At 38.9% G+C, this 16,872-nt stretch overlaps 1 protein-coding gene across 3 annotated transcripts in view; it reads left to right on the top strand.

Annotated features, from left to right (window-relative positions):
• CDK7 (cyclin dependent kinase 7) overlaps positions 1-16,872 on the top strand; it is a 32,734-nt gene that overhangs the window by 12,082 nt on the left and 3,780 nt on the right. For 2 of the 3 annotated variants that reach the window (XM_024197858.3, XM_024197859.3), the window contains 6 exons: positions 2,148-2,216; positions 4,278-4,388; positions 5,043-5,161; positions 7,058-7,157; positions 9,035-9,121; positions 10,492-10,641. In XM_024197858.3, coding sequence (XP_024053626.2) covers positions 2,148-2,216; positions 4,278-4,388; positions 5,043-5,161; positions 7,058-7,157; positions 9,035-9,121; positions 10,492-10,641 — 636 coding nt within the window. Of the gene's footprint in view, positions 1-2,147; positions 2,217-4,277; positions 4,389-5,042; positions 5,162-7,057; positions 7,158-9,034; positions 9,122-10,491; positions 10,642-16,151; positions 16,288-16,872 lie in introns of all 3 variants that reach the window. The other variant, XR_002907980.3, reaches the window with a different exon arrangement.

Consider the following 16,872-nt stretch of genomic DNA (forward strand, 5'->3'; position numbering starts at 1 on the left):
AATATTTTCCCTGGAAGTATACTGTTCTTGCTGGATCTCAAGCCCATTCTTACAGCATTTCCATACTTGTAGCTGAAACCAGGAGGTGCTGAAACACATGAATTAAAAAGCAGTTAACTTGACTGCAAACATTCAAAAAAGGCTTTAGCTTGTCATAAATATAAAAAGGATAGCATAAAATCCCTCCTTGGCAGCTGTACTAAATTGCTTTACCTGTAAGGGGTTAAGAAGCTCAAATCTAGTTGGCACCTGACCAAAAGGACCAATGAGGAAAGAAGATACTTTCAAATCTGGGGGGGCGGGATTTGTTTGTGGCTCTTTGTTTGTTCCCTCTCCGGATGGAGAGAGAGACCAGGCAGGTACATCATCTCCTGAAAACGTACCTGAAATGATCCATCTAAAATTACAAAAATTGAAACCTTGTAAGTAAGGCAAGGAAATGAGTTAGGTTATCATTTTGGTTTGTGAATTTTCCCTATGCTAAGAGGTAGTTTCATTCCTGTTTTGTAACTGTGAAGCTGAGCCAGAGGGGAATCCTCTGTGTTTTAAATCTTTTTTTTTTTATTTAACCCTGTAATGTTACCTTCCATCCTGATTTTGCAGGTGTGATTAGTTTACCTTTTCTTTATAAGTAAAGTTCTTCTTTTAAGAACCTGATTGATTGTAGTGTCCTAAAAATAAAGGATCTGGTCTGTACTTACATTGAAGACAATTGGTTGGTATATTATTCTTCAGCCTCCCCAGGAAAGGGAGTGAAGGGGCCTGGGGGGATATTTTGGGGGGATAGGGATTCCAAGTGACCCTGCCCTGAATTTTTCTATAAATGACTTGGTGGTGGCAGCAGTACTGTCCAAGGACAAGGAAAGGAATTTGTGCCTTGGGGAAATTTTTAACCTAAACTGGTAGAATATAAGTTTAGGGGGTCTTTCATGTGGGTCCCCACATCTGTACCCCAGAGTTCGGGGGGGGGGGGAGAGAACCCTGACAGCTTGTACGTTCGCAAAACAGTTTTGCTCATCCTAGTAAAGATGCTAAAATGAGTTGGTCTGAGTCTTTGATAACTTGCAAAATTTAGAAGTTCTCAATCGTCCACTTATGAACTGAAGTTCTAAATGCTGTATTATGGCCAAGAACAGTTTGCCAAAAACATACAAAGCTGAATCCACACAAACAGACAACGGGTGCCTGACAATAGTCGGGGGGAGGGGGCAGAGTGAGGACAGGTGGCTTCAGCAATGTTACTGAGCATGCTCAGTACAAGCTAAGCAGCAAATTGGGCGGGGAGGCATGTGACCTCTTCTCCTCCCTCCTCCCCCCCCCGTCTCCCCTCTGCACACAAGAAAGCATTTCTGAAAGAGCAAGAACACAAGGAAGAGACTCCATCATGCTCTTGTCTGCTCTGTTAGTTTGTGATATAACTCCCACTGTAGTTCAGGCTGTGAAGGTAATCCTATTTTACAGGAGTGTCTAACTCTGTTTTTAAAATATTCTTGGTAAAATGTAGTAGTAATTCATTGATATATATTTTGCTTTCCACAACCAACTCTCTCTACAACTTTTCATGAGTGATGTACCCAAATACTTGGATGCTAACATCTAACCTGTATTGTTAAATTTATTCACCTAAATTTGGGTTGCTGATTATGTACTACATGTAGCCTATAAATTTTTAAACAAACTTTATATATATGGATAATCTAAGCACTATACCCAGACATACACTCTTCTTAACCTGTGTATTATATAATTTAACATTAGCTTTAATAAAAAAAATTAATTTGGTACAACTACTATGCCTTCCATTCAGGATCTGTTTTTTACAAAGACAAATTATTTAAGCCCTTTAACTTCCTTGTGAAGTGGGGAAGACTGGTCATTTCTACTTCTCAGATGGGGAAACTGAGACACAGTTTGTAATTTTCTTATGGTCACATAGCAAGAAAGAGGCAGAGCCAGGCTGAATGTCAGATTTCCCCATACTGCCCTCTAATCACTACAGTATGTTCTCTTCCCAGTATATGCAACTCTGTTCCCCCTTCCTGAAAACCATCACAACACATACTGAAGTGACACAGCATTAAAATGATATTAAAAGTACTCTGCAGTCAAATATATTTTCCATGTTGTGGTATATTTTGGTTTTCCAGCTTCTTGATGCATTTGGACACAAATCCAATATTAGTCTGGTCTTTGATTTTATGGAAACTGATCTAGAGGTAAGACGGCTTTAGCTGTTGCCTTCTTTTGATTCAATACTTGAAATGTTTTAATTTTCAATATTGTGCACAAAACCATTGAAATACTGGAAACTGTGATAATGTATTACTTTTTCATATTGATATCCAGATGGTATCTCCAAGTAAATGCATTTTGAAAATACTTATATCAAGAAAGATTAGTGATTTGTATTTGTAAGATGAGACTCTATAACACTGTCAGTTCAGGTAGTATCTTTTTAAAATCGGTTTTATAGTATATTAACATTCATGCATTCTTTATTAGGATACAATGCTTTATTTTTTAATACTACTCTAGAGTGTCAGTAGACTTGTCAGGAAATAGTTTATTAATCTCATATTTGTGTAGAATTAACATTTTGAGACCACAGTCATAGACCAGGACCTCATTGTGCTAGACAATGTACAAACATTTACTATATTTTGTAATTAGTAGTAATAGGCATACAATCCTGTTTGAATCAGTTCTGTTAGCTTGTGAATTGGTTGCATTCCAAGAAATATAGGTAACATATTATTCACTGATAGTTTTCTGTTTTGCTGGTGTTTGATCCCTATTGGAGTCTAAATGAGTAAATCTTTGCAGAGGATTTGATATCACATGTTTTTATGCATTCTTCAGAATAAAGACTGTAGTAAGCAAGAGTGCATGTTAAGTCAATGATCATTGTGCATATGCAATGACTATCCATGCTTTATAGGGAAAAAGAGCTTAATTTAATGGCAGTAATCTGTCAGTATATAATGCAGTGAGCAACCGGAAGAGCATATACAAACGTTAAAAGAATAGTTGTATGTTTGGCTAATATCTGTAATGCCTGTCGTAAAGGAAGAGGTGCTTAAACTAGAGGAATACAAGATCAAAACAAAGTTAATAGATTACTAAACAAAATGAAAGGTTTTTTTTGCTGATAGCAATGTTTACCCTCTCCTTGATGATGTGCTCCAAATACTCATAAGAATTCAAGTTGAGACTTGTAAAATATCAACTATTAGTGTTGATCTATATATTTTCCTAATATATTAACTTTACTTATCTATATAATTCAAAACCAAGTAAAATCTATTTTTATGACCTAGGATGCCATGACAAACTAGGACAAGGCAAAACAAAGCAGTTATTTGTATTTTGGTAGCATCCAGAAGACCCAGCTGGGATCAGGATCTGTAGTGATTAGCATTGTACAACATATAGAAAACTTAATGCAGTCTAAGATAACTATTTTAGATATTTTACAAATTTCAACTTGAATTTTTAAGCATGTTGGGAAATGGAAGCTATTGTAGGAATGCAAAGCATTATTAGTAGAAAACCAGTGGAGGGAGCAGTGTGTAGAGGCAGAGAGAATGTTTAAAAAATAGGATGGAGCAAGTTCATGAAAGATCTATACAAAAAAAGAGGAGGCCATTTTTACTTGGATTCTGAAACAAGTGGATTTGTTAAAATGGTAGTGAATAAGTCGTACCTCCATGTGTGTTCAGAGGGCTGTTGTGCTCTGCCAAGGCTAAAGTCTTGGAGCTATATTGAAGGAAGGTAAAATAGTTCAGACAGAGAACACAAAAGTATAAATGAGGATTCCTGTGAAGAAGGACTTGCCACAATAGCATATGCAGTATATTTTGTTGAGGTGGTAGAGTTATAGTTAAGCATATTCCTCTTGCCTAAGAGAGGCACTTTAGCTCTTGAAATAACTAGCTGGAAGAAGTTGAGATTTCAGATCAAGCTTATGTGGTCATGCAGGTAGAGAAAACATGGAGTCGATATAAACTTAACACAAATATGGTATCTGGAATATCCGTGGTCTCCATTTCAATTTCCATTCTCCAGTGTAAATAGCTATATTTTTTTCCTGAAGAAACTTAAGAATTTCCACTACTTTTTACACAACCCAGTGGCATAGAATTTTATTAGCAATTGCACCATGTAATATTCAACTTTGCTTAAAGGAAAATAGTAACATTAAGCAAAGAGAGTTGTAATAAGATAATTAAACATAGTTAGGTTTTTGGTAAAAAGTTTCATAACCTGCTTTTTCCCAGGTTATAATAAAGGATAGTAGTCTTGTGCTGACACAATCTCACATCAAAGCATATATGTTGATGACACTTCAAGGACTGGAATATTTACATCAGCACTGGATTCTGCACAGGGTAAGTAAGAATACAATACCAATCCACTGTACAGTTAGGAAAGTATTCCTATTTACTTATGAAAGCCTTCCATTTCAAAATTGTGATAGAGTACTGTGGAATAACATTAATATATATAATGGTACTTTAAATCATTTGATTGCAACTCTTATCTTGGCTGTTCTGAACTGGGAAGTACCAACTTATTGTGATGAAATAAATGGCGAAATGGAGTTTAATAAAAAGGGCTGGTTTCAAATGTGTAGTGGAAGGCTGCTAAATTGCATATCACTTTCTAGTTAATATATTTAAATCAATTTAAATAAAACTAGTGTACTGCACTTCAGGGAGCAAATGCATCTCTAAAACTTTTATTGTAACTGTCAGAGTAATGCCACAAAACTAAACTGCGGCTCTTTGGCAGCAAAGATATGGCCACACTTAAATCAGCTTTTTAAAGGTGTTTGGAAAATTTGCAGGTCAAGTAGTAGAAGTACGACAGCCAAAGACACACACAGGTGTAATGCAGAGTTTATTTTTGCAAAAAGGGCTTTCTATAAAGATAGAAGCTTGTCTCCTAGAATAACTTTAATACAAGAGTGCCAGGGGAGCTTGTTATTAGTCATGCTTTTATTGATACTGTCAATTTTATTGTCTTTGTCCCTTTCTTGACAGGATCTCAAACCAAACAATTTGTTACTAGATGAAAATGGGGTTCTAAAATTGGCTGACTTTGGCTTGGCAAAATCTTTTGGAAGCCCAAATAGAGTCTATACACACCAGGTAGTAACAAGGTAAGAAATAAAGCACTCTGCTTGGCTGTTGGATAGATGGGTATCTTGTAAAATCAACTCTGTGCACAAACCCAAGAGCTAACTTTATATGAATGTGGCAATGGGAACCTGAATAACTGCTATAAAAGCTGACAACCTTGCAAAGCACCGAGATCTAATTGCTTTTCCGAACTATTAGAGAGACAAGATGGGTGAGGTAATACCTTTTATTGGACCAAATTCTCTTGAGAGAGACAAGCTTTCAGGTTTACGCTGAGCTCTTCTTCAGGTCACTTGCAGGTGCATCTGAAGAAGTGAGGTTTTTTACCCACGAAAGCTTATGCCCAAATAAATCTGTTAATCTTTAAGGTGCCACCGGACTCCTTGTTGTTTTTTCAGGTCACATGTATAAGCTAGAAAGCTTGTCTTTCCAGCAGAATTTGGTCCAATAAAAGATATTACCTCACCCACTGTCTGTGTAAAAAGGATTATGGAATACACGCCTGTATAAGATCTTCTGTAACTCTAGGTGTTGCCTTTTCTCCAGAAACACAAGGAAGTATGTACACTAGTCTTGTAAGTCCTGGTTGTAATTAACTTCGGAAACAACAAGGCTTAGGCTCTTTATCTCTTGTATATTAACCAAATTATTTGCCCTGAATGTAGTATTCCTAACCACTCACTCATGTGTCTCTTAGGGTATGTCTACACTACAGGATTAATCCGAATTTAGATCATTCGAATTTGGGAAACAGGTTGTATAAATTCGATTGTGCGCGGCCACACTAAGCACCTTAATTCGGTTTTAAACCACATTAATTCGGTGGTGTGCGGCCACACTACCCCATTAACTTAAATACAGTAATTCGGTGGTGTGCGTCCACACTAACCCTAATTCGAATTAACAAAATCGATTTAGGCTCTACTCCGTTCGTCGAGGTGGAGTACAGAAATCGATTTAAAGGGCCCTTTAATTCGAATTAACTGGCTCTGTAGTGTGGACGGGTGAAGGGTTAATTCGGATTAAGGCAGCTAAATCCGAATTAAAGTCCTAGTGTAGACCAGGCATTCGGGTAACTAAATGGTCTTAATTGACATCAGATAGAGCTGTTGGGTTTTTTGTAATATTTAATACACACTTCTAAAAACAGAGTGGGGGTGCAAAGCACAACTGAACTGCCAGAATATTTTTTTCATTTGTCTACGCTAATATGAATAGTTGGGATTTATTTTAAATGTCTTCTTCTAATGGAAGAAATGAAGCTAGATTTGTGTTAGATATTTCATTAATGGCATAATTGCCAACATTTGGAACCATCTCATTTCTTCCATCTACTAAGCTGTTCTCGAATACTAGTGTATTCATCACTGCAAGTGGAATCTAATTAGTGTTATCTTCATGTGTAAGGTAAACTGAATTGTTTTAAGCAGTGATACTAGCTACTTTGCGTTAATAGTAACTGCTAGGATTCATTCTACACAAGAATCTCAGCACTTAAATCATCAGTGGCTGTCACTGTCACTTTTGAGGTGTCTAGATATTGGCAGGAATTTTGATGCCTACTTATTTTGGTTCCTGACAAATAACCTTGATTGTTTTTCATTTATTCAGACTGCCAGTTATATCTTCTGTCTTTCAAGTTTGCAGTCCAGTTGTTTGCTAAGTGCAAACATGCTCTGCAATTTTGCTTTGTTTTGGGGAAGTGTGTACAACATCAGGATGTTGACCCACATCCTTAAAGGGGGAAAAAAGCGCTCTCCAAGATATATAGATCTTTTCAGACATTAACTTGATGATAAATATCCAGGGAGTGAGCAATAAACATTCTGTAACACTTCTGCTCAGTTAAATACTTTATTTGCATGCTGTGTTATACAAATTATCCTTGCTTGAAAGTGTTCCTGCTTGCTTTTCAGATGGTATCGAGCACCTGAGCTACTGTTTGGTGCTAGAATGTATGGTGTAGGTGTAGATATGTGGGCTGTTGGCTGTATCTTAGCAGAACTGCTTCTTAGGGTAAGCCTCGAACACAAATATTTGTGTTCATCTATAATATAATGTAGCTCTTGTACATAGGTTCTTATGTACTTCCATCTTTTGTATTTTAACCTTTGACATGTATAACCTCATACTATCTATTTTAATTAACAGAAATCTGACATCTCATCTCGCATCACTTTTTTTATTAGCAAAGTCATGAATTGCTTGTACACCTCTACCCCGATATAACGCTGTCCTCGGGAGCCAAAAAATCTTACCGCGTTATAGGTGAAACCGCGTTATATCGAACTTGCTTTGATCTGCTGGAATGCGCAGCCCCGCCCCCCCCGGAGCACTGCTTTACCGCATTATATCCGAATTCTTGTTATATCGGGTCGCGTTATATCGGGGTAGAGGTGTATATCACTAGTGACTCTCCTTCCATATGCACTGAAGTACAATGTCTAGCAACGTTAAAAGTATGTACTAACTTTCCATGTGTTGTCCTTCCCCTACTAACCATGGACCGGTAGAACAAAGTTTAATGTCAACATCTGTCTAACCTTTAATGTGGTAAAAAGAACAGGAGTACTTGTGGCACCTTAGAGACTAACAAATTTATTAGAGCATAAGCTTTCGTGGGCTACAGCCCACTTCTTTGGATGCATATCATTTGGTGGTTCTCAGATTTTGTGTATGGCTCATAGCTCTTCCTTGCATCCTTATTTTTTTTTCCCCTCCTCCCCCCCCACTAGTGACTAACTCCTTTAAGTGGGCCCCTTGCAATAGAGTTCCTTAGGAAAAAAGGTAGAGGAAGAGAGTGTAATTCTTTCCACTTCTGTTCAAAAAGCTAAACTCTCTTTAAAGTAGGATAAGCTTGAGAGAAATGTTGATATTTAAGAGGGTTAATGATGGAAAGGGTAGGGTCCTGTTGGACAATCTAATCCAATCCTGCAATGCAGGATACTGCACTACAGCACACTTGCTATTACTTTGTCTAGTTTTAGACAATTTTAAGAGACTTTTATCCAAAATGTCTCTTAAACAGATAACATTGAGAGGAAAATATAAACTAAATTTCACAAAAACATTGCGTGTCCCCTTTGCCTTGATTTTTTTTTATGAATATGTTAGTTACGCTGGCTTTTCAGTTTTGATTTCAGTTACCCTCACTGTTAATATTGTTATCTAATTCTTCACGCTTAACACATTAATAGTCACCTTATTCTTCAACTTCTGTCCCAGAACTCTATCTTCTGCCTTTGTGTATTGTAAGTACATGGCAGACTGAATTAGGCCAATTTCCTCCTACTACTTCCAATGTAGTTTAAACTTGACAAGCACTGGTTAGACAATTTCTAACCCAGTGAATCAGTACCCCATTATTTTTGCTTAAGTAGAGATCGTTTAATTCCTAGTATTGTCATCACCAAATTAATTCTGAATACAAAACCTAGATGGTCTCCAATATCCATCTTCCTCTTTCTTCACTAGTTGTGGGCATTGTGATTGTTCCAAAGTTATTGAGGAAAAATTTAAAACATGCAACTATACAGATTTAGGTTACTTTACATGGTATGTTTAAAATCTTTGTAGGTTAGAAAGAGGCATACCTTTGTATTATCTCACTTACATAATGGTTGTTTAGCTTCATTAACCTCATCACTAGATTTTTTCCATTATGATGTCATGCCTAAATGTAAATGGCATTTGAAACCTATTTAGACATTATGGTGAAGCCCCAAGCATTCCAGGAGTGCCCATCTACAGATAGTTGGTATCCAAAGCCATGTTACTATAACAGTAGAATACTTTTCACAAAGGGAAAAATCAAAGTTGTTCCCCGGGAGTCCAAGTTCAGATGTTGATTAAACCTTTAAATCAGAATGGCTGTTGCATTTGCCTTCTTACAGGTTCCTTTTTTGCCAGGAGACTCTGATCTTGATCAGCTGACAAAAATATTTGAAACGCTGGGGACTCCAACAGAAGAACAGTGGCCTGTAAGTCCTTTAGTTAACAAACCTATCTCAACATTCTCTTTTTTATATTACTGTTAACTGTTTGAATTAAATTTAAAGTTGTACCAAAATATTTGGAAATTACTTCAAAAAGACTGTTAGCTGAATTTACAAAACAAAGTGCAGCTAGTCCGGGTTTCCAAAACTGTTACTTGGATCAGATACCTGCTAATATAATAGCATGTGGTAACTTAAGAGTGAAAATAAAACTTCCCATAATAGACTTTCATCATGTGATGATAGCCATGGACACAGAGGAGTGATAATTTAATGCTTTTTTGTTTCATCTTGTTTGATATAGCCACGTAGTTTGTAGGCATTTGCAAATGTGTTTTGATTCAGAACAGTTGTATGCGGTCATACCATAATTCAAAAGGAAGTTTTTAAAGAATCTTGCAATATTTTATCATATTCTTGGTGCTTAATGAAAACTTTAACTTTGAAGAAATTCTTGTTTGTAGAATACTTGGCCAAAAGAGAGGATATATTCTGAAATTAATTCACAAATCTTGTAACTCTTCAAAATTTAAGAACCTTAATTCCCTCACATCTATAGACTATACAAGAGAGATGTAATTCATTCTTTCATCATGTTTACTGCCACTTTAATATGCTGTGGTGTGCTTGGTTAAAACTTATTGCAGTATAAATGATGTTGCTAGAAATATTTAGCATCATTTGGCTATTTTAAGTCTATCAATATAACTTTGTATGATATTGGGGGAAGAAGAGAGGTGACTTGCAAACTGGATGAAAGCAACAGTAAGATATACATTATTGCAACTTGAACAGGTGTTAATCTATTTGGCTCAATTCTTTTTCAAAAGTTCTTCAGTTTCCCACTGCAGAAGCAGTTGCAGAGTATTACTTATGCAGAACATAGTCTCCCACATTGATGCAAATGATTTCCATGTTAGAGAGGCCAACTTAAATTGCTTTTGGCTGAAAAGCTTGTGTGTTCTTTTACTGCAAATCACTCCTAGGATTACAATCAGAGACTAGAGGGGAATTTTTTTTTTTCAATTTTGTTAGTGTATTTGACCCTCTTAGGGATAGTTATTTTTGTTGTTTCAGTTCTATAGTCATTTACTTTCCTGCTTTGTGGAGGTCTTTACGTTGCATAGTAGGAAAAATCCTTTAGAAAGGGTAGTGTGATTGGAAAACCACAACATTGATAAGTTTGTTACCTGAAACGAATGTAATAGTTTTTATTAAACTGACTCAATTTCAGATTGACAGTATGCTTTAAAAGTTGACTGTTACTTCTGATCCATAAGCAATTCCTTCAGTTGGGGTCTAAGCTTTTCTTTATTTGTTGTTTTTAAAATCTGATTCCCATTTTGTTTTCATAGGGCATGTCTAGTCTTCCAGATTATGTAACATTTAAAAGTTTCCCTGGAATGCCACTTCAACATATCTTCAGTGCAGCTGGTGATGACTTGCTAGATCTTCTCCAAGGTCTATTCATATTTAATCCTTGTACTAGGGTCACAGCTACACAGGTATGGTAGAATGTTTGTATTGTATGTTATAGGTTGTGTACGCTCTAACACCTCTTGTTAACATCAGTTCAATATCTCTTGGATACAAGGAGTGATAGTTGAGGTTTGAGATCGAATAAATAAGATGACATTTTTATTATAGCACATAAGAGTCACTGGCATGGACCAGAACCTCATCTTGCTCTGAGCATATAACTATTATAAAACCTTCTCATGCTGTGGAAGAGACTTTCAAAGGCATAAATGGCAGTTGGAAGTTAGATGTCTATCTGCCACGTGTGTCTTTGAAAATCTCCCCCTACGGATCTAGGTTGAAGTTATGAAGATGAAAGATTTGTGGCTCCTAGGCTTTTTTGACACTTTCATTACATCCTGCCTTTGCAACACTATTTGCATTACCACTACCATATCTCCTAGGAACCCTAGTCATTGGTCAGGACCCTATTGTGGTGGGCACTGTACGCAGAACATAAACATGGCTCCTGCCCCAAATGCACAGTTTAAGTATAAGACAAGAGACGATAGATACAGACAGATGAGGGAGTACAAGGAAACAATGAGACAGTATGAGTCTACTTGGTAGTCTATGGTATTAGTACACTGTTCAGCTACCTGGTGAACTTTGAGCTTTACATGTCTTCATACAGGACCTTCCATCCCTTATTTTATAAACGTTGAAATCATAAATTCATATTAAAATTCAATTTTTCTCAGTTTCTGTTGAAACTCTTGACCCTCCTTGGTTTTTACAGTGGGAGCCTTATCCCAGAATTTTCATATCAAATCTGTTGCTGAAAGTCTATCTGTGACAACTTTTCTTTGTCACTTTGCGGGGGATGGATCCATATATTCAGTACTGATGAGTTCTTCAGTCTCCGTGCTATATGAGGCAGAGTCAGATGTTTTGATTGGCTGGGCTGATTCTCCAGGTAACTGCTTTCACTGGGAAGTAGTGACTCAAAAAGATTTGGGGCTTGTGGTGGATAAACAGATGAATATAAGCTCCCAGTGTGACACTATGGCCAAAAGAGCTAATGTGATTCTGGGATACATAAATGGGAATGAGGAGTAGAAGTAGAGAGCTTATTTTACTTCTGTATTTGGCACTGGTGTGACCTCTCCTAGAATACTGTGTACAGTTATGGTGCCCACAATTTGAGAAAGATGTTGATGAATTGGAGAGGCGAGATTAGAAAACATGCCTTGTAGCAGAAGTTCTCAACCTTTTTCTTTCTGAAGCCCCCCCAACATGCTATAAAAACTCCACAGCCCACCTCTGTCACAATAATGGGTTTTCTGCATATAAAAGCCAGGGCTAGCAACAGGGCAATTGCCTGGGGCCTCATGCCACAGGAGCCACCACAAAGCTACATTGCTCAGGCTTCGGCTTCAGCCTCGGGTGGCAGGGCTCAGGGCCTGGGCTTCAACCCCATGCGGCAGGGGCTTTGGCTTTCTGCCCTGGGCCCCAGTGAGTTTGATGCTGGCCCTGCTTGGCAGCCCCCCTGAAACCTGCTTTCAGCCCCCCGGGGGCCTTGGACCCCTGGTTGAGAGCCACTGCCTTATAATAATAGACTCAAGGAGCTCAATCTATTTATCTTAACAAAGAGAAGGGTAAGAAGTGACTTGATTAGGTAGATGGTGACTTGATTAGGCATAAGTAGCTATAGGGGGAAGACATATTTAATAATGGGCTATTTAATCTAGAAGAGAAAGGTACAACACCATCCAATGGCTGGAAGTTGAAGCCAGACAAATTCAGACTGGAAATTTTTAAGTGAGAGTATTTAACCATTGGAACACAACAGTTTACCAAGGGTTGTGGTGGATTGCCCATTACTGACAATTATTAAATCCTGATTGGATGCTTTTCTAAAAGACCTGCTCTAGGCAATTTTGGGCAAGTTCTATGGCCTGTGCTATACAGGAGGCCAGACTAGATGATCACAATGGTCCCTTCAGGCTCTAAAATGTAAAAAGAGCCCTTCCGGAATTTTCTCTGCCTCCAAAGATGCAGCAGTCTAAGAGTGAGGGCCTTTGTAGGCTGTCCAAAACCTGATGAATTTTTTCTTTTCCTCTTTTTTTTGTTTTTTGTTTTTTTCCCCCTAGCTTCTTTTTTTTCCTGAGCCTCTCTACTCTTTTTAGTGTGTGGAGTTGCTAAAAATGTTTTCCAATGGGCTCTAAAACTGATCCTTGCAATCCCTTCCTGGCCATCCTGTTTAAGGTGGGATGATAAACCTAGTGGAGACAGAGTATGTGACTTAAAAGTCCTCCCCCCCCCCCCCCCCCCCCCCGCCAAAGTTTTCACTGACAGAAGGGTGGAATCAGCTCTCTGAAGAGACTATGAAGAATTCTCAGGAGCACATAGAGTATGATTGACAATGGTCAGTTTTTTTTTTTGTTTTTTTTTGCCAGAGCAGTACTTCGTTCTTCTGAGTCCATGCTCTCTGACATTCCAAAAAAGGTGAAAAGGGCCAAGGAGTTGGGATCATCCTTCGAGAATTTCCCTAACATCTTCTCTACTTTGACACCTCACTCGATGCTTTCAGGTCCTCCACCAGATAGAGGACTCTAGCATAGTGGCAAGAAGGCTCCTCTGACTGTGAGTGTGGAAGGTGGATATTTCCTCAAGACAGGTTTTTGGTAGCAAACCTATACTTGGGGGCAAAATGTTTGGGGGCGGGGCAATATAAAAAGGGAGATCTAAAGCACAGTACAAACTTTAAACTATTTTAGGCATCCCTTTTGGGGTTATGGAGCTTCATATAGATAATGGTAGGAGAGATGACAGATTCTCTAAGAATAGATGGGAGAATACCAGGCCTATTAAATGCAGAGGTGACTCATTCTCCAGGAATGTCTCTAAGAGCAATCAGTGACTCCCTCCCTCCAATATTCCGTGGGGGTGAGGGTGCAGGTGGGAGCCTGGTTGTTTGGGTTTTTTTGTTTTTGTTCCAAACTGGTTTGCTGCCACCTCCATGGACAAATGGTTGACACACATCTTTTCCAAATGTTATGCCACAGAATTCTAAAAGACCCTCTCTTCCCCTGGCTGCCCAGCCCATCCAAGAGGAAGGCTATGCTCCGGCAAATAGACAGCCTTCTCCATATCAGGGTGATTGAGCCTGTCCTAGACCAGGATCAGTATTGGGACTTATAGTCCATACTGTTCCTGATTTGTGAGGCAATCATGGAGGACAGGGATGTCCTGGATTTAAAGATTCAACAAGCTGATCCATTTCCACAGGTTCAAAATGGACACTGCTCCTGTCTGTCATGGTAGCTACCACAATGGGGATTTCCTAATCTTTGTCAACCTCAAGGAACCATATCTTCACATTTCCATCCTTACACAGATGGTACCTGAAGTTTGCACATGCTGTACAAAGCCCATTTTTGGCACTGCCACTGCCCCCAGAGTAGTCACAGATACTAGGGGCATCTCTGAACAGTATCTGTATCATTTTCTCAATGGCATTCTGATAAAGAGCCTCCTTCCTACAGAAGTCTTTCAAATGCACCCAAATGACCAGTGCACACCCTGCAGAAACATGGATTTATAATCAATGTGGAGAAATGCCAGCTTGTCCCTACCCAGACAATGGAACACCTGGGATTTGGGCTGAACACTACACTTCACAGGACCTTCCTCCCTGAAAACAGGCAAGTACAGATTCTGGAGAAAACCTACAAGATCCTTCACAGTCAACACTACTCTATGAAGATTTTCTAGGCATGTTCATTTCATGCATATACCCACTGTCATGGGCAAAATTTCATCTCTGGTGCCTGCAGTACTGCCTACTCAGCTTCCCTGCTCACATTCACAATTTCAACTCTCCCTAGAAGACTTCTCTCCACAGTAAAAGGACCCTTAGATGACAATTACAATAAGATTCACAGACTGTATCTGCTTGGCAGAACCACAGAGATGCAATAATGATGGATGCCAGCTTGGAAGGGTATGGAGCTGACACATCTTTTGAAACACATGGTACAAAGTCAGGGTCACTGACAGAATCTCACTATGCCATAAACTGTTTTGGAATTGCAAGTGATTCACCTAGCCCTTCAGGCATTCCTCCCCACCTTAAACTCAAGACACATACTTGTATTCCTAGTCAGCCTGACTGCCATAGCATATGTAAACAGATGGGGCACATGGTTGAGCCTGCTACAAGCAGAAGCCACATCTTTCTTCCAACGGGCTGAGAAAAACATTGTCACTTTGAACCATGCATATGAAAGGGCAGCTGAATGCCAGCGATTGGCTCAGCTGCAAAAGCTCGGAGCAGGGGAAATCGTGCCTTAATCATGCCTCCACCAGAGGTGTTCAAACCCATAGCCCAGACCTTTGGGAAACTAACATGGAGGCTCCAATGCCAAAAACAACTCCTATGCCAGGAAATGAGATTGTCGGGCCAGGGGAATCAATGACCACCTAGGTATGGCCAACAGCTTTGCTATATGCATTCCCTCTTTTTCCTATAACATGCAGCATCTAACAGAGACAACAGGCTGTAATTCTTATTGCACCGCACTGGCCCAAACTTCCCTGGTTTTCAGATATCATGGAGATGTTTGTGACCCCTCCATCAACGTTACGATCCACCCAGGATCTGCTATCATAGGAACATCTGCTCCATCACAGCATCTCGGAAGCTGGCAGCCTGATTATTGAGAGGTCACTTTAAAAATAAATAAATAAACATAACCCCCTACTCACAAACTAGTAAATTCCAGTGATTTGTTCTCAATCCTACTCCAGTCCAGAGAGTTTTCAGCCAATTCTTGATATACAGTAATAGAAGATTTTATTCCTGGTGCATGTTGCGATACACAGTAGGATCAGCATCTGTATTTAGAGAACAAAGTCTCTCAGTAAAATATCTGCTTTGTTCATTCTAATACAGGGCTAGGGGACAGAAAGCTTTGAGATCCTCCACAGCAAAGTGTGTATATATATTTTGAAGGGAATGGGGGAAGATTTTCCAAGTCATGTAAAGCTAAGAGGTAATCTCCCCCATTCAAGATTAAAGCCAATAAGATAATGCAGCCTCATGGGCTGATGGTTTACTAAATTCTAGAAGACTGATAGACTTTGACAGGAGTTCTGTGAGCTGTACCCTACCCTTAGCCCACTCAACAATTGATAGCGAGGGCAGGACTACTGCTACAAAAATCCCAGCGCTGCTGAATTTATGATCCATCCCCTGAAATGAGAATGAAAATTTCCAGATAAGTGAGACAAATTTTCTTTCTGGGTAGGGCATATGGGTTCATAAATTCATCCCAACCCTGTATTTTATCTACTTCTTCTGGAAGGTGATTGGTCAATTGTGCGCTTGATCCTTCTTTAGGGAAGAGTGGATGGATAACCATGCTCTTAAAATTAATTGATGACCCTCAGGGTTGTCCCAGTTTGTTTTTTTTTCCAGATTGGACAGTTCTTAATTGTTGGGCAGATTTTCTGCTATTGTTAATATCAATGAGTATTTTATTCATGATAATAGCTTTGGAAGCAACTTTTCGGAGGGGCTTTTCAGTGGGGGAAGTTATCTGGAGGGTCAGCCCAGCCAGTTAAAACATCTGATTGAAGAACCCATCACTACTGAATTTATGGACCCATCCCCCTACCCAGAATTCTGGGTAAGTGAGACAAATTTCCTCATACTTTTTTGATACTTTTGCAAGAAAGCTCTTGCTATTTGTCAGTCAGCTCCTGTTCTGAGTATGTTTGGGGGGGGGGGAATAACAACAATTCACACGATAAACCCAAAATGTAGTGTGTACCTATTTCTTCTCCCTCTCCCACTGTTGCATGCCAGAGGGAACACTGCTGCAAAGAACAAAGGTGTCCCATCACCTGATGACTGCAATTCCCCTTACCACTCAAAAGATTGTTTTTGGGGATAGGACAGGAGATGAGTTTAACTGCCTTAGGTAGCCTTTTCAACAACACTTTTTCATAGCATTATCTGCCTCTTTATCAGATATTCGCTTTAGTATGCACTCAGTTTCTAGTAAAATAGAATGCTATTCTGGAGGCTACTTACGAAGTCCTTTTTCATAGGCTGATATTCAAGGATCAAGCCGCAAAATATAAATTAAAATACTGTAGCAGGAGGACCATTATAACTAAGGCTACAATTTAAACATGGGTATTTTTAGTAAGTCATGGACAGGTCACGGGCAAAAAACAAAAAATCACGGCCCGTGACCTGTCGGACTTAT

This window comes from Terrapene carolina, unplaced genomic scaffold, assembly GCF_002925995.2.
Source record: "Terrapene carolina triunguis isolate 2854851 unplaced genomic scaffold, T_m_triunguis-2.0 Scaffold69, whole genome shotgun sequence".
Lineage (NCBI taxonomy): Eukaryota > Metazoa > Chordata > Testudines > Emydidae > Terrapene > Terrapene triunguis.